Genomic DNA, 27471 nt, shown 5'->3' on the forward strand with positions numbered 1-27471 from the left:
GTCAGTCCTGTGAGCTTACACATTTCAGCCTTATGAAACAGGGGTACTGTTTTGGTTCCTTGTGGGTTTTATTTGGCTTTTTAAAGTTCCAGTTCTCAAATCTACTGATTGGTGACCCTGAGCCTTTTGTTACGCTCTTCTGGGCTAGAGGTACACAGTGTGTGAACCATCATGCAGTTTTAACTCACCATAAACAAGATACTTTAAACCAAAATTCTAGTTTGTCCCCAAGAACTATGCAGAGAACAGAGATTTTGTTAGCTCAGAGTTTCATCATCCCATGTGAAAACAATTTGAGGGGAAAAAATTATTTCAGTTGGTTGTAAATAGCTGGATTTACTATTTTTTCCCCTCCCTCTCTCCATTTTGTATTATCTTTAATACCAGTGCTTCAAAACAAAAATCAAAACATCTGATGTCAAAATGTGGGTTTTTTTCTTTCCCTCTCTGTGTAAGTGGAGCTGCTTGGGCAGCCCACCAGTGGCACCTGGCTCTGGTAGAGGTGTCCTGACCATCTCTGTTTCTGCCTGAACTTTCTCAGTTGAGTCCCTATCACATCTATGACTTCATTGTCCTCTTCCGAAGCCAACCATGTGGTGTAACTGTTTTGGAGTATGCGTATGCTCTGATCAAAGGAGCTCAAGTATATATCTGCATCTTTGTAAAGCTCTCCTCATTTGGGGGTGGTTTGTTGATGCAGGAATCCCAGACAATACGGAGATGATCAATGTGACCAAGCAGTTGCCAGAGTTTATTCAGATACAGTGTTCCTTTTATACCCTTACACCCTTAGGTTTCTTATGTAACAGCCTTGGACACTGAGCTCTAATTGGTTAGTCTAGAGGTTACTACCGTTTACAAAGCTAATGTTTATAACTTGTTATAATTGCGATTAAATACCTTACTCTAAAAATACAGTGGGAACTACAACCTTGGCAGAGATCATTCTCTGCACGTTTTCAGTGGAAAATTACAGAGGCCTAACAAGACAATTGACCTTGCTTATGCCTGCCAAAAATCTTACTTTACAGTAATAAGGCTCAGGGTATCGGAATCGCTCACTTTGTGGCCTTGGCTCTTTAAGAATTCCCACAGTGATTGGAGTGTAGGAAAAAATACACAGTGCCTACCAGGAGAAGAAACTTCTTTTTTCAACTATTTCAAACTTTCCTGGAAACTATAATGTGATAGGAAGCCTTTAAGCCAGGAGAAATAAATCTGTGTCATTTCCTTCCCACACAGGTAGCCCTGTCTGATTTCTTTCAGGTGACAATAGTATTAAACAGAATTACCACACATCCATGCCCTTCCTATTCCCACTTTGCGCTCAGACTGGCTGCTTCTCCACTCCATTTCAATGCCTGGTACAAAAGAGCATCCCTAGTGCCCTGAAGTCAGCCTTGAGGCTTCAATCTGAAGTCCTTTATCATCCCTATTTAAGAATGGTGCATGTTTGAAGGAGTCAGAAACCTTGGAATCAGAATGCTAATGAGTCTCAAGTGAATGTAGGTTAATGAGGTCTTGTAGTGGTTTGTGAAGAGGCAGAATTTTGGGGGGTAGGTTTCTGCATGAACAGCAAGGTCAGCCTGCTGGGCAGCTGTACTCCTCTGGGGCCTGTTTTGACATCGTGCCTAGTAGATAACACCAATATTTAAAATTCCAAAAGGAGAAATCCCATTAAGCTTCTGAGCAGTTCTTTATTTACATTAAACAAATGTAACTTTAGGAGTTCTTATCTTCCCTAATGTTTGCAGCTAAATAACTGTCATCATTTCCGTTTCTGCTTTTGTTTATCTGGTAGAAAAGAGTGGTGGAACAGCTTCGAAAGAATTTGATAGTGAAGCAGGAACAACCAGACAGTAAGTTTCAAATTCAGCCGCTGGCACAGTCAGAAAACAAACTACAGACACCACAGCCGCAACCACTACAACAGCTACAGCAGCATCACCACCAACAGCAGCAGCAGTCTACTGCACCTTCTCCAAACGTGATTGGATCACAGGTAAATACCTCTACAACAATTCTTTTTCTTGCTAAAGGTGAAAAAAGAAGTCAAAAATGCAGGGAGAAAATTGCAGACTTTCACTTATGCCCATTAATGTACCAGTATGAATTCCTTCTTCTGTGCATATGCAGGTATTGGGGGCTTTTTTTGGCAATAACCTCCTATCTGAGTCAAGTTATGTAGTGTCTAAAATTCATATTATAACCTCACAGAAAGGAAGGGCGGCAGTATCACCTTTCTGCAACGTAAGTGAAAGTTAGCAAATGAACCAGTCAGGAATGATTGTCCATACTCCCTAGATCTTGAAGCAGTGAAGACTTTGGACACGCTGTATGAGGGCTATGATTAAAATACTTTAGTTTTAAAAGACTGACAGAGTGCCCACTGTATCTGTGATCAGAATGTCAGAGCACAGTTCTGCTTGGTTCTTTATAAACAGATGTAACTTGTATCAAGTCGTATTTACTGAAGTTGGAAAGGATCAATCTAGAAGTGTACATTATTGATTGTAAAGCTTGAGTTTTAGGAAGCAGTGTCTTTCTTGGGAAGGTACACTGAATTTCAATGTGGTATAGGATTAGAGACACTCGCTAGGGTTTATGGACAGGCAGATGGAAGAGTTCACCCACGAAGTTTTCTTTATGCACACTGCAGTAAATCACAACCATAGCTTTGACCGATTGTAATTCCTGTCGTCCCTTTCCTGGAAGTAGAGGAGAGAGAGAGGGTTGAGCTGTCAGTTCTCTCATTAACTCAGCAAGTTGTGTTGGATGTGCTCTAAAACTGTATTTGTGAGGCTTAGGTAATTGTGTTTTTGAGAAAAGAATATTGCAGAAATGATGCAAACTCAATGAAGGAAGACATTTCAGAGCAGCAACATTAATATCAAAGGGAAAACAGAAGAAAGAAGTTACTGTTTCCTAAAATACTGTTAGGCAAACAATGGATCACTCTTTGCTGTCTCACTGTTTTCAGTCAGGAAACATGAGTATAAGAGCGGTTTCTCTCAGTTCCAGACTGCATTCATGCATTAACTTCCAGGTCATCTCCTGGCTTGTAAAAACTGAGGTTTTGTTCAAAGTTAAGGAGCCCTCTAGTGAAACAGTCAAAAACTGCTACACCCTTCTGAGTATCATTGATACAGCTGAACATGGAAAGTACAACCTGAAAGTCAGGTCATCCTCTTACTTGAATGAATAAACCAGCTTTTATTCTTGACGCTTTCCTATTTTTACTTATGTTGGTATAATTCTGACATCACCTCATTTTGCATCTAAGGCTGTGCCTCTCTCCTGCTGCCCCTCAATCCCTTTCAGCAAAGAGGAGTCAAATACTTTATGCCTCTAGAAAGTTTTTTGGTGCCTACTGCTGTAATGATTCCATCTCTCAAGGCTGTGTCAGTAAAGGGAATGCTTTCAATGGTTATTTTCGGGGTAATTCAATTTAAGAATCAAGGTATACGTGCTGCCTTAATAGTGACATTTTAATATACTTCCTATAGCCCGGTAAGAACAGCTTTTGAAATGTTCATAAAGCACCAACCCTGCTAAAAGGTCATATTATTGCAATGTTATTATGTGATATAAATGCAGACTTACTAGGAATGCCATTTCAGTACGAATTCATGCATTGAACATTTTGAGAATAACCAAGGTAATTAATGCTCAGCAGAGTAACACGGATATTCAAGCTCTGTGATCTGCTGACTGAAACCATACTCTTAGTACTTACACACTTAATAGAACCCCTTGAAAGAGTCACAGTCTTGTATTACATGATTGATTATACTTTCCTTTAAAATGTTTATGGATGAATGTTATGCTTATGAAAATGATACCACGTTACATCTCATTGGGAAAGCTTGAATAATGTTACTGCATTAGGGGAAGGGAGCCTCTTGCTTTGGAGAAGGTACAGCAGAGGTTGATGGGAAGCTCTTGAATCTCAGATCCAAAGTTCATAGAAGAAACTTGTTGCAACTATGAAAAGTTAGTTATGTCTGGATTTTGTGTAAATGTTTAAAATTGAAGCATGAATTGTCCTTTGATCTGGCATTATTAGGGACTGTAGTGATAGGACAAGGGGTAATGGGTTAAAATGTAAACAGCAGAGGTTTAGATTGGATATAAGGAAGAAATTCTTTACTGTAAGGGTGGTGAGGTACTGGAAGGGGTTGCCCAGGGAGGCTGTGAATGCTCCATCCCTGGCAGTGTTCAAGGCCAGGTTGGATGAAGCCTTGGGTGCCATGGTTTAGTGTGAGGTGTCCCTGCCCATGGCAGGGGGGTTGGAACTGGATGATCTTAAGGTCCTTTCCAACCCCAACTATTCTATGATTCTATGATTATACAGTGAATTATTTTTACACTTGTGTATAATGAACAGTTAGGGGATATAGTTTAAGCATTCTGAAATTAGAGGTGTGAGGGTAAAGTGAGGTTTTGTTTAAGGAAATAATACTGGTGAAAATACTGCAGAATCCAACTGGAAATATGTTCTTTTATTACAACAAAGAGAAAGGTCTTGTGTGATTAAAATCAAGCAGTCTCAATCAGACATGTTCAGAACATGGAACAGATTGCCTCATGCCTGGTTCTCCTTTTGTGTCCCGTTATAGAGCCTAGCACTGACATCAGGAGGGAGTGGTGGTTATTTCATGCTAGGAGCATTTGATCATGCCAGTAACTGTTTTGAAGATGCAGTGCCATTGGTACAATGGGGTATTTTTAACACCAAAAAGAAAGAAGTTCACCTGCCATTCTGTTGAGTGTCACTTACCATGAGTTTTCTGTTCACGCTGTGTTCTGGTTTATATGGAAGCTGTCTTACTTTGTTGCTTTTTGAGTAAGATTTGTGATTGTCCGTTTCCCTTAACATTGTAGGAGATGGTGCATTTTAAAATCAGACTATGAAGTTATAGTTGTTTTAACTTTGGAATTTGTGAGTACAGTGTATTTAGGCATTTCAGATAAATGCTGGCATTCGCTGATTCAAAACCACTCTGCTTAAGAGGTAAAGAGCGATCATGGCATCCCATATATTTTGCAAAACCAGCCCATTTCACAAAGTTAAACTTTGTTTTCTGCAGCTGGACAGACTAATAACCAGCTCTTAGAACTTCAGGATAGTCCTACTCAGAGTTTTAGGAAAGAAAGTTAAGGGCTTAATAAATATCTGTATGGCTAAAACTGAAATTTAGGATACCCTAAATCAAAATGTGCGTTTGTTCTTAAAGAAACCAGTTTATGAATGTGTTTTTTCCCCTCTTTCTCTGATTGTGAGGATCTCTGGCAATAAAGTTTCTACTTGAAAATTTGAGGTTTGGTTGGAGAGAAGCCAGTTTGCTGATATATTTCATAAACCTCCAACTTACAGGTTTGACAGTATATGTTTGGTAGTAATATGAAACTAAAAGATCCAAAACTGCATATACCACTGCTAATGCTTAGTTACAGTTTTCATGGGAATTTGCTTTGAACCCATCTGTAATGCTGCAGATGATAAAAATAGACCCAACAGGTGCCTCAAATAAGAATCCTTTCTAGTTATTCAGTTTCAGGAGAAGATAATGTGCTTGTCTGAACAGCAGGTAGAAAGACTCAGTGCTGCCTTTTCTTTCTCTTACTGTCTATTGTTTCTGACTAACCAACCCACGTCCTGTCTGATACGAAGTGTCTCTGTCTCTTACAGTGTATTTTCTGTTTTCCTTAGAAAACTGTAACTACAGCTTCTATGATCACCACTAAGACACTACCTCTCGTCTTGAAAGCAGCAACTGGGACCATGCCTGCCTCTGTTGTGGGTCAGAGACCTACCATTGCCATGGTTACTGCTATCAACAACAATCAGAAAGCAGTCCTCAGCACTGATGCGCAGAATGCACCAGTCAACCTCCAGACAACAAATAAGGTCACTGGGCCAGGAGCTGAGGCAGTCCAAATAGTGGCAAAAAACACAGTAACTTTGGTAAGCGTTTTGTGTGTTTGCCCTGCAGCGATGTGTGGGTTTGGTTTACAAGAGGGCCATTGGGAAAAACCAGGCAGGTCTTTGCACAAAAGGAGGATAGTAGGAACTGTTGTGAGTCTTCACCAGTTGACATTGTTAATACAATAGTCTTAAGAGAAAAGTATTTACTATCTACATGGGTTGTTGTTACTATTTTGCTTTATAGAATTACATCAGTGCTGTCTTCACCCCTGTGCAAAGTTTCCCCTATTAGTAATTGTTAGGCATGGGGAAATGATGATTGTTTCACCCCTACCTAATCTGTGTGGAATTTCTGCCCTTTTCTTTGGTAAAGGAAAAGTCAAACTTTCTTCAGTTTGGGGTTTTCATCTTAGATTTGAGACAATCTCTCTCATTCCCTTGCGTGGTAAAGTCCCTAATGTTAAACACATCTCTTAACTCTGCCCACTACCATGTCTTCACTCACCATTTTTCCATACAAATATACAGATCCTCTTCTTTAAGCATATATTTTGGAAAGTGCTTTGATTACACTGCACAGCCTTTTCCAGAATAGTTAGCCACCTAGAAATAAAAGAAGCAGTGTTTTAGGATTGGGTTATGTAGGCTTCTTGGTCTGGAAACCAGACATTGTATAGCATCATGACAGGGAGATTTTACTTCTGGAGTAAAGGCTAAGGCTTCACTAAACATAAATCCAAATTATTAACAAACAGAGTTTAATAATACATATGGAAGGAATTTTGCTTCCTAGTGAGGCAGATGTTTGCAATCAGAACTGAAAAGACTGAGTGGAGTTTTTTCTACTGTTCTCTTTTCTCATGTCATCCCTTGCACCACTCTCATCTGTCCTTTTGTGTCTGTGCTTCATTTCTTTGCTGAATAACATAGGTTTGGGGAGGTGAATCTGTTAAATAACAGTCCATGATTTATGTTTCTGTAGCAGATTTCATCCGAAATCTCAGAATATTTTCGCAAGCATTAATCAGTACAAGACCTTTTTGAAGTAAACTGCAATCTTACCTGGTTAGACAGAAGTACAGAAGGATGGAAACTAACATGGACCTTGATTTCAGAAAATCTCACCAGCTACTCTATTTAGGGTACCTAATAATGCTATTCAGTGGTTAATCATGTGGCAGCTCCATCCAACTGGTTTCAGCTAGACAGGGAAGTACTTAGGTAATCTAGTACGGATTTTAAGGGATGCCTTAAAGTCAGATCTTAGTGTTTCATATAAATGGCCTAATTCTGCAGATTTCAAGTTGTGTGTTTAGAGCCCTTCAGTGTTGTTAACATTGCTAAAAGAGTTGGAACTTCCAGATCTTTTCTGTTTGCGTGAGATGCTCTCTCATTCTTCTGTATGCTGTTCAGTATAAAAGGACAGCGGTTCGTATAGCTGGACATCAAAGTCTGTTATGATTTTCTGTCTGTTCTAAAGCCATTTTTTAGCTATTAAAACAAATAGTTTTCATTGTATTCACGTGAAGTGGTTGTAGGTCACAGAGCACAGTAGCTAGTACAGTTGAACTACACAGGAAGATATCTGCGATTTGTGAAGCAAGGTTTAAGTAAAATTAGCTGTCTCTGATATATTTCTAATGAGGAACCTGTTACTATGGGAAATTGTTCACAGAGTGAAAAATCAGGGACATAAGGTCTGAAAATGCATTCAGGATGCTGATTTTGATGAACAACTTCAAAGCTATTTTGCTTTCTGAACTCTCTTGTGTTCTTCTAGCAGGTTCAGGCTACGCCTCAGCCCATAAAAGTGCCGCAGTTCATCCCTCCTCCCAGACTTACTCCTCGTCCAAATTTTCTTCCACAGGTGAGTGTAAAGAGAATAAGCAATAGAATTAATTCAATTACAATATAGATGGGAGATGCATTCTATGAATATGATTTCCGTCAGTGTTTCTTGGTGACCCAGTGAAGGAGACAATTCATCCTCAACAGGTTTGCAGATGATGCCGCATCTGACATTCCAGTCAGTACTCTTGAGAGCAGTGCTGACATTCAGAGGCCTCTAGACAGGACAGAGGAATGGGCCAGCAGGAATCTCTTGAGCTTCAGCATGGGAAAGGGCAGTCTTGCATCTGGAATGGACTAACCCCCTGCATAGACTGGCTGGCTTGAAGCGTATTGGGCTGTACCAACAGGACCACAACCATTAGATTAAGGAAAGAGATTACCCACCTTTCCTCAGCAGTTATAAAACTGGATCTGATGTGCACCATGTAATTTTGGACTCCTTAGTTGAAAAATTTGAATGAATCCGGGGGAGGGAAGTCACTAAAATAGCTGGGAGGGACACAGGGGATGGGGACACAACTGGAATATAAGCCCTGCAAAGGGAAGGCTGAAGGATTTAGTCTTGTTCAGTTTGAAAAAGAGATTTTGGGGGCAGCTTTATTTCCAGTATCAACAAGGGTATTAACAAGAAGATGAAAACATACGTACTTGGCCGAATTATAGACAATGATTATAAACTGGAACAGGGAAGGTTTAGACCACGGATAAGGAAACATTTTTCTCTTCGATGATGATCAGGAGTGGAAGAAGCTTCGCAGAGTGTTTGTGGAAGCTTCGTCTTTGGAGTTTTATAACACCTGTCTGGACAAAAACCTCACCAAAACCTGGTCTGCATTTAGTGTTGGCCCTCATCTGAGCAAGAGGTCAAATTGGAGACCTCCTGAGCTGCCTCCCAACCTCCATGGGTCTGTGATTATGAGATTTGTGTATGATGATCATATATGATCCTGTTTACACCAAATGAAATGAACCCATGGAACTGGTGTCGTCAAAAGCAGAGCATCGCCCAAGGCCTTAAATTGCTGCAATTGTTGCTTGCAGCTCATGAGCAAAGAAGGAGAAAGAAGATGTCTCTAGATTGTTCCCAAATATTTCTGTGTTGCAGCAGAGAGTGACTTCTGTTTGCAGCTGAGCAGTGAAACTTGTGGTTTACTTGTTTTTCATGGTTTGGGAAAGACACAGATTGCTTCTTCATTGAAAAAACCATATGGAAGAACTACTGAATTTGTAAGGAATAATGTGGTGCTGTGAATAAAAGTCTAAATCTTTTACAAAAGGAAAAAGGAAAATATAGGCTGGTATCTGATGAAGATTTGGGGTGGTAAGAGCTGTTGAAATGTGACCTAGTTTTTCATGATAAATGCATTATGGAGTATTAAAGGTGGATAGGACAACAGGAATCAAATGAGGAAAAAAACTTTCTTTTCAGACTAATGTATTCTACTTCTGTTCTCTGTAATGATGTGATAAGTACAAACTTAACAATGGGTAAGAAATAAGGAAGTATTAGTGGTGGAGTGTTGGAAGATTCTTGTGGCTCTTTTCTTTCTTCTGAAAGAAGAAAAGAGCAATGACTGCATTTGCCTGTAGCTCTTAGCACTTTCCGTGATGGATTAATGTATAATCTTGACAATTTTGTTGCTTAGCAAGATTGGTTGTGCAGGTGTCTAAATAATGTATAGAGTTGACAAAGGTAACAGGTATTTGCTGAAAAAAATTACTGTTTCTTTCAGGGCACAATCAACTGTTCATGGTTTCTTGGAGGCTCAGTAGAAAGCCCTAAGACACACTTTGAACAGGAAAGCCTCAGTTTTGCCTGTAAATATGACATGAATGTTTTAGCTTGCAGAACCAATATGTAGATATAGATTCAGGTATGGCAAGGGGCAATAGACATGCAGTATAAGCATCTATATATCCAAATACCATTTCAGGGACAGTGACTGCCTATGCAGATGTAACGGATGGGTTTATGAGAGCAGGTTTGAAAATACAGCTTTTCCTTCTCATAGCATCCTTAGGACACTGTGTTAAAAATGACATTCTGGAAAAAAATAAAGTAACATTCTACAAATTACAGGCTGAATTAAAAGAATTTGTAAAAAAGTTAACCTGAAATAATGATATATTAAAATCTGTCTTTTTAATCTCTTTTTTTGTAGGTTCGACCTAAACCAGTTGCCCAGAATAACATTCCTATTGCCCCAGCACCTCCTCCAATGCTTGCAGCTCCCCAGCTTATTCAGAGGCCTGTGATGCTGACAACAAAGTTCACACCCACCTCTTTACCCAACTCACAGAACTCAATACATCCTGTACGTGTAGTTAACGGTCAGACAGCAACCATAGCCAAAACCTTCCCTATGGCACAGCTCACCAGCATCGTGATAGCAGCACCGGGTACCAGGCTTGCTGGACCTCAGACTGTACAGATCAGCAAACCAAACGTTGAAAAACAGGTACAGATCAGAAAGCAAGTGCTAATGAAACATACCTTTTGCTTTATTGCTTTACTGTGCTGGTTTGGAGAGGATTGACAACTATGTAGTGGAGATATTCATGTTCCAACAACAGTGCAAAGTACAGAATGACTTGCGGTTCTTGGGGTAGAAGTTACCATTTTCTTTAATATGGGCCATTGCAATCTTTCTCTCATGCTTCAGTGTTTTTATGCTCCCCCTACTGTCTTAACTTCAGTAGTTGATAAGCAAAATACATTGCAGGGCTGTACTGGTATCTTGGAGACCAAGTGCAAACTGAACACCATGTTCATATCAAGCCTTTAGGAAACACTGAAACAATATTTTCTGTGTTTCTGTTTTATCAAAGGGTGTCTGCGTGAAAGGCAAAAATTACACAGAACTGTAAGGGTATTTAATGCAATAAATGTAGTAACTTCTTCCTTGATCTTGTAGTCTTGTGATTGGAGGCAAAATAGACTCACTCAGCTTCTGAAGACTGATAAGTTCCCTGTGACTAAATTATACTGATTGAGTGGAAAGGAGATCCATAGAAATACAGAATTCTAGATGTTTAGTTTTAAAGTCTTTTTCCAGGAAAGACTTGTATAAAGTAAGACATTAGTTAAGCTAATGTGGATTGCAACTGACAGTCCTTGCCATTCAGTTCAAGTAAAACAGTCTTCTGTTTCACTTTTAACTCTTTCATATGTAATATCATAGAATCATAGCACAAATCATAGATTGGTTTGTGTTAGAAGGGACCTTAAAGCTCATCCAGTTCCAACCCCTCCCATGGGCAGGGACGCCTTCCACTAGACCAGGTTGCTCAAAGCCCCATCCAACCCTGGCCTGTTAGTAATGCTGTAATATTGTGTACTATATAACACATTATAACATATAATATTTGTGTAATTTAGATAAATAATAATAGTATACATTTAAGGTATAACTCTTTCATAGACTAATGTGCCTTGAAGTTACCTTCTGCTTTTGAAGTCACCTATGGAGACTGATAAGCATGGGCATGAAAGAAATGCTCGTGCTCAGTTCTGGTTATGAATTCTTCTGAGCAGGTTCTTGCATACCCCCAGGCTGTTCCACAAGTCACTCAGCAATGTGTGCCCTTCTTGTGTGATCTAAAGTTGTACTTCTACAATACTGTACTTTTGATGCCTATTCCTTTTGATGTCAGCAATATTCATTTGCTTTTCAAGTAATTACTGGCAATTCAACTGTTGAAAAACATAGAGGCTTAATAATACATCAGTTTTTCTGTATATTTTCTCCTTATCATAAAGGAGAAAAGTTTGTAGCTTACCTCACTCAGCTTGCAGCCTCAGCAGCTGTGCCGTGGGCTGCAGGTTGATTGTCATGCAGGGATGGTGATACCATTGCAGACTTCAGAAAAGAAAAAAGCTTCAGAAACATCTGAGATCGTAGGAGTCAGCAAGGTTTGGAGCCATTCATAACTCTGAAATATGAAGACTTGAGGAGTGAGAACTAGAAAATGCTTGTGCCGTGCAGAATGGTTTCTACCTGGGGGTCTTCCATGGGATGATTTCTCTTGAAGTGTTTGATAAGATTTCCCATGCTGTATAGTAATGGAGTTAACTCTTGAGATTACTTCTATTGTTTGCGTGGCTGCATGAGCTTAGAGAAGAGTGTTTTATCCTGTGTTAAAAGCAAACACCTTATTTAACATTCCTCTCATGTCAGATTCCTCAGTAGAGTCTTTGTTAGTACACCACCGCCTTTAAACTGGTTTTCTCCTCTATCTGCAAAAGTATTTGTTTTCCTTTATTAGTCAAAGTAGTAATTCGTATCACTGAAGGAAACACTTCTTTTTCAGACCATTAAACCACATGTGGAAGCAGAAGAGAAGCAAACAGAAAGTCGTACAGTTACTCCACCTGCTGCGCCGAAGCCAAAACGAGAAGAAAATCCACAGGTATCAGAACACACCCAGAGCTTTCTTTTATAAAGGAAACACTCTGTCCTTCAGAGAACATTTTTCCCCCTCTGTTCCCTCAGGACTCCTTTACTTTAACATTCCATACATTCCTGTTGGACAGCAGTAATTGATAAGGCTACAAATAAGAAATCTAAATACATGTAATGCATTGCATTTTTCAGTCTTAGAATGCATCTGACTTCTGATACTTCCTTCAACCAAGGAGGTGTAGATTACAGTGTTGATTTCCATTCCTTGAGATTTTAGACTTCTGGAGTTATTTTTAATGCTGCAGAAATGTCTTTATTTTGCTTTATAAAATGCTTCTGTTTCAGTGAGCAAGATGGAAAGAGTCATGTATGTTCACATTCTGCCTGGGGTTTATTCTAGTTTAGGTCTGGTTGGTTTTGGGGGGAAGGAGTGGCCAGAATGGCTGTTTCTTAAAGCCTTTCCAGCATGCAAAGCTTAGGACTAAATGGACTAAAGCTAAGTGCTCTACTACATTTGATTTTGTAGATGGATTCAAGCAGACTGGTGTGTGAGCATTAAGTAAAGGAACAGATTTCTTGTTCCCAGCTCTGCCAACTTGTTGATCATGACCTGTTGGCATTTCCCTGTACCTCAGCCTAGGTTCCCATCTAGAAAATACAACTGTTGTCTATCCTTTGTAAGCAGTTTGACATCTGAATAAACAGTGATTTATAGAAACAAAGTATTCCTAATTACCTTATTGCTGTTTAGATACCAGTCAACTGAATTTAGAGGGACAAAGGGACATAGCTTACCCTAATGGTTGGACTTGTCATGATCTTTTTCTCTACCCCCTCACAGAAACTTGCCTTCATGGTGTCTCTGGGACTAGTTACTCATGACCATCTGGAAGGTAGGGAAAATGTCTTAAGTTGGTTCTTGAACTGTTTCCTGGTCATTCTGAATTGGATTAACTGCAATATATATATAGCACATTCCAGATATCTGTAGTCTGAGTTTGCCTTAGTTTGTTGGGCATACCTTTTTATTCCTCTTATTACACTGAAACAAAGCAGTTGCTTATGCAGTGGAGATCAGTGGTTGTAAAGAGCGTGGTGTAACCTCCGGTGGAAGGAAAGAGATTTGTGACAATCCCATTGCTTTCTGGGAAACCCTTGCAGCTGCAAAGCTACCCCAGGACAATTTCATGGGACTGTAAATCTGTACTGAATGGGTTAATAGATTATAATTTGGTTTAGACTTTGAACTCCTTAATCCTATACAGTGAAGTACAGCCTAACATTTCAATGGCTTGCATGTTTCTGTACTGCATTTGTTCTTAATATTCAGCAGTGTTGCTAGAGGCTTTTGATTTTAAATCACAATTAAACTGACCATGAGTTTAAAATGTCTTAGTCATGGAGTATTTGGCAAGAAGATGGCAATTATTTCATTGGTTTGTTGAGCACTGTATTTGTATTCCTGATGAACTCTTAGTTTTCAAACCTTTAGAAATTAGAAGTAAACCAGAGTTACCTATATTCAGCATGTGTTCTGTAGAAACCTTCACAGCTCTCCTCACATGCAAACTCTAACGACTTCATATAATTTCAAAGACCCATTGTTTTCTAACCTGAATGCTTTGTTTTACAAGAAATCCAAAGTAAGCGACAAGAGAGGAAAAGAAGAACAACAGCAAATCCAGTGTACAGTGGAGCAGTCTTTGAGCCTGAGGTATTAATTTTTGCTGGGGGAAGCTGATACTTTCATTCTGAGTTTCTGTGTCTTTTTGCCAAGTTGCTGGGAAGAAAATTAACTCTGTCCCAGCCGAAACCAGTGCACTACCTCCTAAGCTATCTCAGTTCTAGCTAGACAGGCAATATATGAATATCATTTGTAACTCAGAAGGCCATTGCAATGATATAACCTTTAGATTTTACAATAGTAAATACATTGGGATGTTCTTTTCCTGCCTTCTCCTATGTAAAGGTGCTGTTAAATGGTAGTGTGTGTTATTCTTACCATTAGGTCAGTTTGTGTATAAGCCTGAAGCAATCCAGATGTCAGAAGCAGTGTAAAAAAGCTAGTCTTTCTGAAGCTGTGCTTCAGAAAACAGAACAGCCAGTAATCTCACCTAGTACTACTGTGCTGCTCCTCAACTATTGCATAGAGTTGTTGCCTAAAAATGGTAGCCAATGTAAATTGCCATATTCTTCCCTGCAGCGCAAGAAGAGTGCAGTCACGTACCTGAACAGCACAATGCATCCTGGGACACGTAAAAGAGGTGAGGTATACTTAGACCTGTCTCCCTGTTGTATGCCTCTTCTTCCATCTTACATTTGCAGTGCACTTGTTGATTTGAAGAGCAAAACAAAGAAGGACCCTCTAGTACTTTTTTGGTAGACAAAGATCGTGGCTTCTAGTGATTAGCATAGCTGGTTTTATTAGGCAGCTCAAGGTTTCATTTCAGTTTCTCTCTCTCAAAAAAGCCAACCCAAAAACCCAAAACAATAGAGCAAAGTGAAAGGTAAGATGTTTGAACATCAGTTAGTGGTATAAAGCTGCTGTCAAGCTCCTCTTGTTAATAACTAGATTGTATTGTTACTGTCAAGAAGAAGGTGGTTATGGAAAAAGTGTCTGTGGAGAGGACACTTTAGTGTGACAAAAGCCTTGTTCCTTACTGGGAGTAGAGATGGGTCTTTCAAAAGAATGTATCTTGATCAAGAAGGGCTATTGTGCTTATACGGAGCACTTTTCTGTAACCAGAGTGCCACTTGTCCTAAAAAGAGAGATGATCTTTCATATAGGAGTGCACTATTATTCAGTAGAAAACCTTCTGTAGAACATGCGAAATTTAAGGACTTAGATTACGGTCAAAGAGATGAGTCAGAACAGCACAGGAGAGAACGTACCTTTTTTGTGCATGGCAGCAACCATACATACATGACAGTCTTTCCCTGGTATTGATGATTTCTGCACTCCTGCAAGCCTTGTGATACCTTCTCTGCTCATGAATTTGCTGCCTAAAAAAGAGTAATCGATCAGATTAAAAACCCCACAGTCCTGCCTGACACTGACCACTTCCATTATCTTTGGGTTTTGGCTGCAAGGTCAAATATTCATTTGACATATGCCCTACTTGATACACCTCTTCAGTCCAGCAGGCAATGTGGCAAATCTGACACTTCTGCAGCTCTGCTGTTTTTTAAACAAAGGACATCAGTCTCTACTGCCATCCTCTAATAACATTAAATGTATTTTTTAAAATGAGGTGATGTAGATTTGAATGAGAGAGGTTTGCATTTACTCTGTGGATAAGTAAATGTTCCTTCTTCTAGTGATGATTTCTTAATTCTGTTTTATAAATCATTGTGAACAATTACTGTATCAATGAAAACAATTGCATGCTTTTGTACTCAATGCTCTCTTAGCCTGTTTTTGCATACTGACTGCTATTATACTTTCTTTTTTTCCTCACGCCCTGTTGTGAGCCTGTACCTTGCATCAGCACCAAATTAGTAGCACACGTTTTCAGTTGACAAAAGATTTGGGTGAATACATTTGTTTTGTGATTTGGAATAGCAATGTATGAGGTGAGAAGCTTATGCAAGCATGTGCCCTTGAGAGCTTTAGTTTAATTCTAGGTGATGCTGAGCATGTCAGAAATTTCAGCCATGGGCATCACTATCAGAAATCCATTTCCAAGGACATACTTAGTTCTGGAACATATCCAGACCTTAAATGCAAGGTCTAGCATGTCAATAAGTATAGACTGACAATCTGTAAACATAAGTCTGGGGAATTATTCCTAGATTCTAACTCGTTTATGTTTACATATCCATAAATTACCCTGGAGAAGGAAGGCAGAATTGATGGTTATGTACTGGGGTTTTTTGCTGTGCTGCTTTGCAGACATAGTTTTATGAAAGGGGTTATAAACATATTTTGCACTTCTGCTGGTCTAAAGGACTACGTAGGAGTTGTGCATGATCAAACATACTTGAACTGAAAAAGTCTGAGAAAGAGAGATAATGTGGGGGGGGTTTACAGTGGAAGACCAGTGGTAGGTTACAGCTGGTGGTACTTACAGGTCAGACAACAGGAGACTAATGTAAGAAAATATACAGTAGGGTAGAAAGTGCTGATCTGTAGGTGAGTGGCTTTAAAAAAAGGAGGAAAATGAGAGGGTTGGTGAGTGCTGGCCTCTGATAAAGGACTTAACCTTTGTGTAGATTTATGCTGGCACTAGAAAGATAGGGAAGTGTTGGGATAACAGTAGAAGGGATTTAGTAGTAGGTATTGTAGCTTCTCTCTAGCTTTGATGCCAACATGTTTCCCCTAAAAACTGAATAGCCTCATTTCTAAGAGTGGCAAGTGTCCCCACACTGCTTTCGCGGCAGAGATTCTTTGACCCTCTACAGAGCTTATTTCTATTTCCTTCTGAAATACATCTTTTAAGTGTTCTTTCCTTGCAAAATCTACTTAAAAGGTTTCTAAAAAAGAAATGTTTAAATCTTTGCTTCTGTCCTTCCACTTGTAACCTTTATATTAACTTCCTCTCTGTGCTGCATCATTTCCTTTTTCACGCTAGCCAATGAGGACCACTGGCCAAAGGTATGTAAGATCATTTTTCCTTTCTTTTTTTTTCCTTTTTTCTTTTTTTGTGTGTTCCCTGTTGTTAATGTGTAGGTCGTCCACCTAAATACAACACGGTGCTGGGGTTCGGGGCTTTGACCCCCACGTCCCCTCTATCCAGTTATCCTGACTCCCCCGAAAATGAAAAGACAGAGACCACATTTACCTTTCCCGCAGCTGTTCAGCCTGTGTCCCTGCCTAGCCCCAGCTCCACAGACGTAAGTAACTCTTGGGAAGGGGGTTACTTTTACAAAGTAGAAACAGGCATAAGGAAAATGATCTCAGGTTTTGTTACTTTGGGCTCACTCAGCATTTGTCCTGATTCAGTGTAGTGAAACAGTCCAGCCTTCTTTTAACACCTTCCACTTCTGCTTCTACACCTATGTGCTTGTCCTGTATTTATAATCCTCCAGTGGATTGAAACACTGGGAGACACCAGGCATGCTAGATGAGTTCATTTCCTTTGTGCACTGTGTGGGATCTTGTCAAACTGAATTGAATCTGTCATCCATGAAAAAGGGGAAGGGGAAAATGAAACGTATTGCTTACAGACCCTCATAACAGAAGTTGTGATGTTTCTGTAATGAGAGAAGGAGGGAAACTGCTTGGCTCATGCACAACAGCCAGGAGCAGCAGTTCTGGTGTGCTGGTGTAGCTAAATACATCACCCCTGTGGTCAGATCACAAAATCTGTCTGGAGTGCAATCTGGTCATATCATTGCAATTCATAAGGAAGTGAGTGTCCTTAAATTGATTCAAAATTAAGATTCGCTACTCAAAGCACAACATTTTTGAAGTCTCTGAGAACTGTCTGATTATTTCATTGTTTCTGTTTCTTGCAAAAACATGATGAAAAAGATTAAAGGTCATAAACTTTAGAAGATGAAGCAGTGTGGGAAGAATGGGACTGAGTCACTGTGTAGGTCCAAAAATGACATAAAGGAGGGACAGACACTATGATTTGTCTGAAAGTGTATTGTGACTTTAGTATGGGTGAAAGGATTCACTGCACACAAATCCTCCGGAGTTGTGTACTTCCAGTAATGTGCTGTGGGCACAGTTTAAAAATAAAATGGTGATTGTGTATTTATTCATACCAGTGCTCCAAACTCCTTCTGCAATCTGAGTCAGAGTCGTATCCCCCCCTCCCCTTTTTTAAACGTATTATTCCATATAATTGAGGCCAAGCCATTTGCAATGGGCTTTAAGAAAGAGGTGGGCTACTCTCTCTATTTTTATCTATGCACTTGCACCACTGTAAATACACAGACTGAGACACCAGCTCTGCTGGCCCCGTGCAATAGGGAATAAAAGCCAGCTTCTTTTGAGCTGTATTTGTTCTGCAGAGGTAACAGGAATAGAAATTGTACAAGTGTATCTGAGTCACTGAAATAAATAGATGCAGTTCTGATACCCAGGGAATATGTATGTGAAATTAAAAGGTTCTCTTTTATATAGTCATTTTTGAGAGCAGAATAGCACTTGACTGTAAAAACCCTTTCCTGACAGTCAAATGAATGGCACTGTGGAACAGCCCCTCAGGGAGAAAATGCAGGAGCTCCAGCTCTGGGGATGAGAGTGAGCAGTACAAACAGCTAGCAGACATGCTGGAGAGCACATTTTTTACATAGGCCCCAAGAGAAGGACTGGATGATGTGGTGGGGGTCTTTTCCATCTCTGACCTGGGAGTCTTTTCCCACTGTGTACAGTAGAAACACTATAATGAGGTGTTTCCCTGTTTTCTGCAGTGCTTGACAGAAGCAAGCTACATCAAGGGTAGTGAATTTCTGTAGCATTCAAATCTAGTTCTGAACGCCCTGAGTTGTCTGAATTTGGATTCAGACCTTAGCCTAGGCTCTGGTTTGCTGTAATAGTCATTAATTAATGACAATAAAAGTCTTTTAAAGGAGACAATGGAAGATTAAATAGCAGGTAATTAACATTCCCTCTTACCTGAGGATATTCTAATATAGTACAGTAGCACTCTTTCCCCTTTAGAATCACGTATAAATGTCTGGCATGTTTACAGACAAGTCATGTAGTTTAGAGAGATGCAACAGCACTACCATTTTTGTGGGTTTAACTTTTAGGAAGAGTTTTATCCCAAAGTCACATTCAGTGCATATTTTCTACCAGTTGGCCTAATTTGGTAGACTTTTCAGAAATACCTGAGATTCGATTCCATATAAAATACATGTAAAAGTAGGAAATACAGTTCAAAGTGCTCATTAATTATTGTTTTTTTTTAATTAAAAATAGATTATTAAAATTTGAACCTGCAGAAAGAGCAAAAATATTGGAAAGGGATTAAGTATGAGATCTTCTGTCATTACATGTTCCAATTTTTACTTGCTAATCATAAAGAGAGAAGTGGTTTCCCGTTGCCATCATGAGCTAGAAGGTAGTTTTCTGTTAATATGCTGTCATAAAGTTGCTGTACAAGCTTGTGCAGTCACATCCCTGTTTTGTGATTTGGCTTCCCCCACTTACACATTTGGCATGGTTCCTCCTATTCCCGTCTATGTTTTGAGAACTTAGCAGTACTTGTAAAAACCTTTAGCATCCTTGGCTGGAAAAGTGCTATATAATGCTGGGCAAGGACTGTATATTTACACACCAAGAGTATGAGTTGTGCTGGAGGTGAAGACAAAAGGCAGAATTGGGTCTTGGCATTTAAGGATCTTTCAGCTTAATTAGATGTAGAATACAGAATACACTGAAATGCTCATGCCACAGTTTATGACTGGTGCTGTCACTGAGAAGAGCTGGCCTGACTGTCACCAGCAGTCTTTTCTTATTCCTTAAGTGTCTTCTATGTTCCAGCACAGATCTATCTGAGGCCACATTGTAATGTGCAGAAGGGAACTGGCGTAGCTAAAAATCGTTAGTCTTAGCCAAGATCATGCCCTAATACAGTTAATTTTATAGACACACAGGTTCTTGTGCTGGCCTCAGGCAGGGGCAGAAATGAGTGTCTGGGCGTATAGATTCTTCCAGTGGTGAGGCCAGTCCATGTCATGTTGAAGAGGCTGTACACTGTTAGCAAATGATGTGAATATAGAAAGTTCTATTTATTCTAGACAGGACAGACAGTTTCTGTAGTTACAACCTCCAGCTTTTGGAGACCTAAAATGAAAACATGACAAGTACATGTCTAAGTTGGCTATTTAAGAAGTCTCAGTTAAAACAGTTGAGCAGTTCCTCAGATACAGAAGAAAACTGCACTTTGCCCATCTTTAAAGTATTTTTGCATTAATTTGCTGAGAAGATCTAATTCATAGAGGCTTTTGAATGGACATCTGATGTTTAGCTCTTGGCTGATCTTTTTCTTTAGCAGCCTATGAAAGTTACAACTCAGGCCAAGCACTTGGCACCATGGCCCAGTACAGCCTTCCTGCCTTTCTCCTGAATTGTCATTCTCTGAAGGACAAGGATGAATTTTGAAGGGAGAATGAAACAGGAACTTGAGATTAGGTTGGTGATAAGGATGGAGGGGTAGAAAGTGGGAATGAAACCTCGGAAGTAATGACCAGGATTTCTCTTCACACACACACACATGGCTCTTTTTCTTTCTTTTCTCCATTTGGCAATTTCCTGTGAACCACTTGGTTATGTGTGATTGTCCCTCACACAATAGTAGCAAAGATCTCTGTTCCAGGGATGGTTCGAGTCTGTGGTTGCAGTATGCCTTTTCATTAGTAAACTTTTTCTATCAAAACAGTGTTTTAATTGAGAGGAACACTGGAGAACATTCAGACTGTAAAGTCATTATTGCAAAGTTAGGAAATACCAGAATTGCTACTCATAACTTATTTATATCATACACCGTGATCATCTCTAATTATATGGTCATGAACAATTCCTCTTGCAGAATATTTAGTTTTCCCATGTTGTTCCAGTGAAATGGACATATCAGCATAGATATTCCATATTCAAGCACAAAAACTACATAGACTTCTGATTTGATACTGTATTACTCAGTTCTACTGCCTAAAGCCAGACCCTGCTGCTTTAGACATTTATAAAAGTGAAGAAGACTGTTAGCCATCCAAAAAGCTTTCATTTATTTTCCTGGTCTGTTGGGGCAGAGGAAGTAGAGCAAAACATGACGTTAAATCACCTTTTGCAGTCTCTCTTCTGAAATTACTCTTCAGACTCTTCAGCCTGTGGCATGTGATAGAGCAGCTTCAGTGAGCTCTGTTCTAGCCTAAGTTGCCTGCCTGTAGCCTTCACAGAGCTGGTCCAGAACCTGAGATTCATAGAATGATTAGGGATGCAAAGGACCTAAAGATCATCCAGTTCCAACCCCCCTGCCATGGGGATTAGTGGGGTGCATGTCACGACATCAAATCCAGCTCCTTTATGCATATATTTGTTAACTGCCCATAAACCAGGGACATTTCTTTGGAATCAGAACAATGGCTGGGATTTTAGTGAGGCCAGTTATTAATTCTGAGGAAATGCCCTGAATTTCACATTACCAATAGGACTGCGGATTTTGTGCCTGTGTGTGGTCATCTCAGCACGTTCAGGGACACTGCATGCTGACCAGCTGTGTCACTTCAGGTTTTACAGCGTTCAGTTGGACTTAGAAGGTTCCAGGTCTAAATCTGTAAATGTATTCGCTCAAGAAGCAACTGCAGGTGTCACTTGTGTCAGTCGCTTATGCAGGTATTAGACAAAACAGGTTTGGTTTTCAACACACCAATAGTTTTGCAGCTGAGCCACTCATCAAGTGCCATTGTGTAGTGTGTGGCAACCAAACCACCTTAACACATCTCATTCTCTAGAAAAAGGATTTTCTTCTAAAATGTGAGACTTTTCCTCTTAATTTTGGTTCCTCTTCATTTTAATCCTTAGGTTGCAGAGGATTTTGTTTTAGCTTATACATCATCTCCTGCTGCTGCCTTTTCCTTATACTTACAGAATGCATGAGAGAGGAAAAGTAGTTCTTCCCAGCCTGGTTAAGCAGATCACTTCAGAAGAGGCATGAAATGTCACTTATTTAATTCTTCATTTAACAGTGGGGAACTCTATGGTGTTAGAGGATGAAGTAATACCATAACCCAGCTCCCAGTGATCCCTGGGAGTTAGGGAACCAAAACATGGCACTGAAAATTCACTGAAGATTAATCCTTTACAAAACATGACATCAGTGCTAGCCTTGGGAATTAAGAGAAGAATAGCCTTCCCTTTGAAGAAAGGCCTCATCAGCAATAGAGCTGGGAGGTAGAAACCTGAGCAGATTGCTTGTGTGTCATTCTTCTAATATGTTTAATATTTTATCCATAGTGGAGATTAGTGTCATTTTTCTTGCCTGGCATCTTAATGTGTAAGTGCGCAGCCAAAGCTGCTATCCCTCCAAATTGATAAAACTTATTCACATACATGGAAAGATTATGCAGGGCAAAATGCAGCCTTGCACACGTTGATATTTCATACAGGGGGAGTACAGAAGCTGTGGCTGCCCCATCCCCTGCAGTGTTCAAGGCCAGGTTGGATGGGGCTTGGAGCAACCTGCTCTAGTGGAAGGTGTCCCTGCCCATGGCAGGGAGTTGGAACTGGATGAGCTTTAAGGTCCCTTCCATCCCAAACCATTCTGTGATTGTGTGATTCTGTATATACACAGTTTGATTCACACGTGTTAAGATCATGATCTTGCAGATCTGGTGTGTGTGTGAAACTTCAGCCCAAGTCAGTGACCAGGTGGGGCCTCGATTATGCCAGGACAGCCCACACACAGGCAGTGAGGAGGAGAGGGCTGAGCTGTCCCTCTCCTCCTCTGTGGATGCTGAGCTCTTGTTTTCACGCCTCTGTGTTCCAATATCCGAAAAGCAAACAGAAACACCACCACTGCTCCAAGCATGAGGTGGGAGTAACAGGAGGAGAGAGAGAAGAAAAAGTGACAAAAAACAGACTTGCCTTTCTGAGAAGTTAATGGCTGTATAAAAAGCTCTCTGATAGTGATGCAGTAGTAACAAAATCCATTTCTTTTAAGAGGCACTGCCAGTAATTTTTTCAGTTCTTCCTTTCAAAACCCCCTTTAGAAAACCTCTCTTGGTGTTCCTTCATCCTGGCTCTCAGCCTCTCTTAGTGATGAAATAAACCACTCTAGATAGAGAATGAGAAAATTTCAAGTCACAGCTCTTTTGGTGCGAGTTGAGGTAACCCAAGTGAAGTAAAAAGAATTGTCTCAGAGCATAATTCATGCTGCTCTTTTTCATTTACGAGCACAACACCTTTTCCTTCCAGGTTTTTCAAGGGTGACCTAAATATCTGACAGTGTTCTTTTAAGTCACTCAGTTGGGGTTTCTTACATGTGATTACTGGCAAGAGACAGCCTCATCAGCATTCCTGAAGTGGAGTTGGGCTTGCATCCAGAAATGAGAAGGGTTAAGAAAGTGGGTAGCTCATCACTTTAGGCAAAGAAAACAGGCAGGGTAAGGGGGGAATCTTGGAGAAGAAAAGCTACAGGGTAGCAGCTGTTAGGAGAAGCTATAGTAATAAGTGTTTGCTGTAACATTCTGCCTTGGGAGGACAGAGGGAGTGTTTGGGAGCACAGATGTCAGCGTTTCTGACATCCTGCCTGGTTTTCCTGTTCCACAGCCTAGAAAGGGCTCGACCATTTGGAATCCCCTTAGAAATAGTTCGTGCTGTAAACTTTGCATTCAGCTGGGATGTAGATGTCAAAGGTGAAAATTCACTTTTTGCTTTCTCTTTCTCTCCCCCTCATCCCTTCCCCTCAATTTCACAGGGCGATATCCATGAGGATTTCTGCAGTGTTTGCAGGAAAAGCGGGCAGTTGCTGATGTGTGACACATGTTCACGTGTTTATCACCTGGACTGTCTGGACCCACCTCTGAAAACCATTCCCAAGGGCATGTGGATCTGTCCCAAATGTCAAGACCAGGTATTGTTCGACAGACAAATGGAGAGTTATATACAATGCACTCTAAAGATTTTGGGGTGTTAAAGAAAATAAAGAGATCCCTTGGCTTTCTGAGATCGGGGCAGTCCGACACCAAGCAAATTAACTTGACCTGTAATAAGGCTTGTGTGAATTTCATCAAATTACCTCTATTGGAATGCATGCAAATACAAAACTCTTATGTCTTGCTCCCAGGTCTGGGGTCTTTATGTGTTACCCATGTGTTTTTTTCTGGCCTAAAGAGTGCAGGCTTTTGGGAAAGGTTCTTTATGACCCATAGAATTCTTGCTGTTCATCTGAAGCTCATTGTTTCTGCAAAAGTTATTAGTATATTCTTCTGGACAAATAAATAAACCATCTGCCCTATCCTGCCTCGGTAGATAGAGCAAATATAAGCCCCTGTTTGCTCATATAAATCAAACATCAGAGAGGTTGTCTTCAGTGATGTCTTTGATAATATCATCCAGCATCAGTATAATGAGGATATGTGAACAGTTTGGGGGCTCTTCCTTCCAGCTCCCTCTCTGAAAGTACACAGCTGAAGTGAACAGATTATATTTTAATATTCTGTTTATAATTGTGTTGAAATTACGAGACAAAGAAGTAAATTATTGTATTCCCAACCCTTAAGTTGGAGCTGCAAAGGATTGCTGATAATCAGCAGCCTGGAGCTGTTAGTGTTCTGTCTAATAGAGCATATTGCTTCATCACCCACGTGACCTTCAGTTAGCCAGATGGTAGTGTAAGAAAACAGCCTGACCTGCTGTTCAGCAGCATGAAAATGCATAACTCAAGTGGCTTGGTCAGTAGTTACAAGAGAGGAGGGAGCGTTATCACTTCCCTGCTCCTGCTCTTGCCTACTCTCACCTTATCTGTCCCTCGTCTTTGTATTTCTGTGATAGGTTCCCACAGAATTAGTGGGGGAAATCTGAGTAATTTCACTGTAAAGTGACCAAGTCTTCTGTCTTCTGATTCAGTCATTAAAAATACATGTCCTTCCTTTCAATATAAATCTTGTTAGGATGGTGCTTCCCCTTACAGAGAGTTTGACAACTCTATTAAGATAATTCTGATAAGAAGAGAAGTTAGGAAGGTTTCATGTTTCACTAGCCAGGAAGTGTGATGTTGGAATGTATGGTGTGGAGACTGCTCTCTACCATGAAAACTTTTGTCCCAGAACACCTAAGATCAGCAATTTGTCTGAACCATGAAATGATGTTTATGTCTGCTGGCAAGTTTGAGTTCAGATACGTTATCTTTTCATCCCTCTTTTAAGTTGTTCAGTTTCATTAGCAGACTTTATCTGTGGCTATGGAGGGAATTTGAGAAAATGCTGACATTTGTAAGAAACAGGCCTGCTTTGTGGCAGCCACAGTACATTTGTGAATTATTCCCTCTGTTAAATCTCAGAACAGGTCTGTGAAGCTTCTGAAGCTTCATGTCAATGGGACTGAGGCTAATGGTAGCCATAAGAGAAAATCCTCAGTTGCCGCGGAATGGACTCATTCAGAGATCAATATGATCAGACAAAAAGCCATTTATTGCAAAGCATTAACTCCTTATATACTATTGCTTACCCACACCTACAGTAATTTGGCATACCATGATTGGATACTTGTCTTGAAGACCCTTAGTGACTAACATGTAATTGGTTAAGCACAGGTGTGAGAACTTGACCTCGAACGCTTGCCAACAGTCCACAGTTCTCATAATTCAGTGAATTCCAGCTTCTTCTTATCTTGCTTGCCTAAGCTTCCTCAGGCCTCCCACGGGCTTGCTGTATCCCTCAGAGTTATTCAGAGCTCATGTACCAAATATCCATTCTCTGTGAGAACACTGTCTCCACACTCAGTCTTTCCATCTTTCTCCTTTTTGTTTTCTTAGAGGTACCACCTAAATCTCTAAACACTTTTCTTTCAGATGCTAAAGAAGGAAGAAGCAATCCCATGGCCAGGAACTTTAGCAATTGTTCATTCATATATTGCATATAAAGCAGGTAGGATAATGGAGAACAACACTTTTGTTTCACGTTTAATAATGGAAGATGTTATTTCAGGAATGGGGTGGAATGGTGCTTTCTTTACAAAAGGAAATTAAAAGAGAAAGAACCTGAATCACTCATAAAGTGAAAATAGCAGTCTAAATATTTGTTAAGCCTCTTAGCAAATGATGTTTGTGTATGTAGGTGGAATTTGGGGGGTGATTCAGCACACAAATTACTGAATTGACTTTAAACAGAATTACTCTCTTTACATGAAGCAGTTTAGACCCTCTACCCACTATTGTAACAGGAACATTTTAAATACTCTGATTAATATTCCATTTTACAGCAAAAGAAGAGGAAAAACAGAAACTACTTAAATGGAGTTCAGATTTAAAACAGGAAAGAGAACAACTAGAGCAGAAGGTCAAACAGCTCAGCAATTCTATAACGGTGAGTATTGCCCCCCCAAGTAATTCTGCAACTGAGTTCTGGTGCCAGAATGTGGAGTGAAAACTGTAGAGTGACTCCATGTACTAGACCTTTCTTCCACTGGATTCACTGAGAATTGAGTAAGCACTTTCCTTTGCTTTTTAAGACTTCAGGGAGCAGGAATAAAATACAGACACATACACTTATCCTGAGTCACTTATACCTGATCCATGCTGACCATATATTGTACATACCGTGCCCTATAAATATCAGCAGGTGACAAACACGACCCAGAGCACTATGATTTGTGGGCAGTAGATTAAGTCAAATTCTCCAGTGGCTTACTTCAGTACCAACAATGGTTGGGCCTCTGTGTGTAACAAGAGTTACAGTCTTGGTGTGCTTTCTAGACCTTGCTAATACAGAAGTGACCATTTCCTCATGACTGACTTTAAGGATCTTGACACGTTTCCTTGGCACTAAGCAGCTGGACACTGTACATGCTTCTGCATAATATTAATTAGATAATGTCATATTTGAACCAGAAGTTGTAGTTTCCACCTTAGTTTATCACAGTAGTTGGAGCATACACCTAAAATTGCTCTCTCTTGTCACCTTAATATGCAAATCAGGCTCTTGAGTTGCCAGTGTAAAGTTGGAGCCCTTCACTGCAATCTCTCATGTGGCAGCATCTGTAAGGCTGGATACATGAGTACAGACTTTTTGAATACAGATGGACTTTCTGGTCTGTCTTTGCCTGTTAGAACAAAAGTAAGTGTCCATGTTCATAGACCCATAAATACTGAGTATACACATAAAATGATTGTGAGCAAAAAAGTAGTGAGAGATGCTGGGTGGAAGTTCTGGAGACTCTCACCTTCTGATTAGTAATGGCTGGGCATAACCTGAGGAGCCCTAGAACACCAGCACTGTTCCTCAGTGATGTTCCCAGGCAGATGGAAGCCCGTAACATGAGGGATTAACAGTAGGTAAGGAGAGTGGTTTATTTTGTATGGTCGATTTATTGTTTATACTTTCATTGGAGCTGTCCAAAAAGACGCGTTAGCTCTACATTTTGTGATGTTTTTATGAAGCCATGAGCTGTGGGTGAAAATAGTGAAGCTGAAACCAACAGGGTCTGGAGATCAGCATGAAGAGGTTTAAACAATGCAGGAAGGTTGCAATCTTCATGTAAGAACCTGAATGTTACAGACACCATCTCCTCCTTTCTGAGAGTTTTAAAATCAAGATGCAAGCAGTTTTTCACCCTTGAAACATCATTTGTGAACTTTTTTTATCTTACCCTGACTCTTCACTGAGGAGCTAGCTAGG

At 40.1% G+C, this 27471-nt stretch overlaps 1 protein-coding gene across 1 annotated transcript in view; it reads left to right on the forward strand.

Annotated features, from left to right (window-relative positions):
- Positions 1–27471, forward strand: part of PHF21A (PHD finger protein 21A) — a 54633-nt gene that overhangs the window by 21162 nt on the left and 6000 nt on the right. The window contains exons 2-13 of the mRNA XM_034062458.1: positions 1802–2002; positions 5714–5968; positions 7710–7796; positions 9943–10239; positions 12092–12190; positions 13025–13076; positions 13818–13897; positions 14387–14447; positions 16755–16777; positions 23553–23708; positions 25647–25722; positions 26057–26160. Of these exons, the coding sequence (XP_033918349.1) occupies positions 1802–2002; positions 5714–5968; positions 7710–7796; positions 9943–10239; positions 12092–12190; positions 13025–13076; positions 13818–13897; positions 14387–14447; positions 16755–16777; positions 23553–23708; positions 25647–25722; positions 26057–26160 (1491 nt within the window). The remainder of the gene's footprint in view (positions 1–1801; positions 2003–5713; positions 5969–7709; positions 7797–9942; positions 10240–12091; positions 12191–13024; positions 13077–13817; positions 13898–14386; positions 14448–16754; positions 16778–23552; positions 23709–25646; positions 25723–26056; positions 26161–27471) is intronic.

Source organism: Melopsittacus undulatus, chromosome 4 (assembly GCF_012275295.1).
Source record: "Melopsittacus undulatus isolate bMelUnd1 chromosome 4, bMelUnd1.mat.Z, whole genome shotgun sequence".
Lineage (NCBI taxonomy): Eukaryota > Metazoa > Chordata > Aves > Psittaciformes > Psittaculidae > Melopsittacus > Melopsittacus undulatus.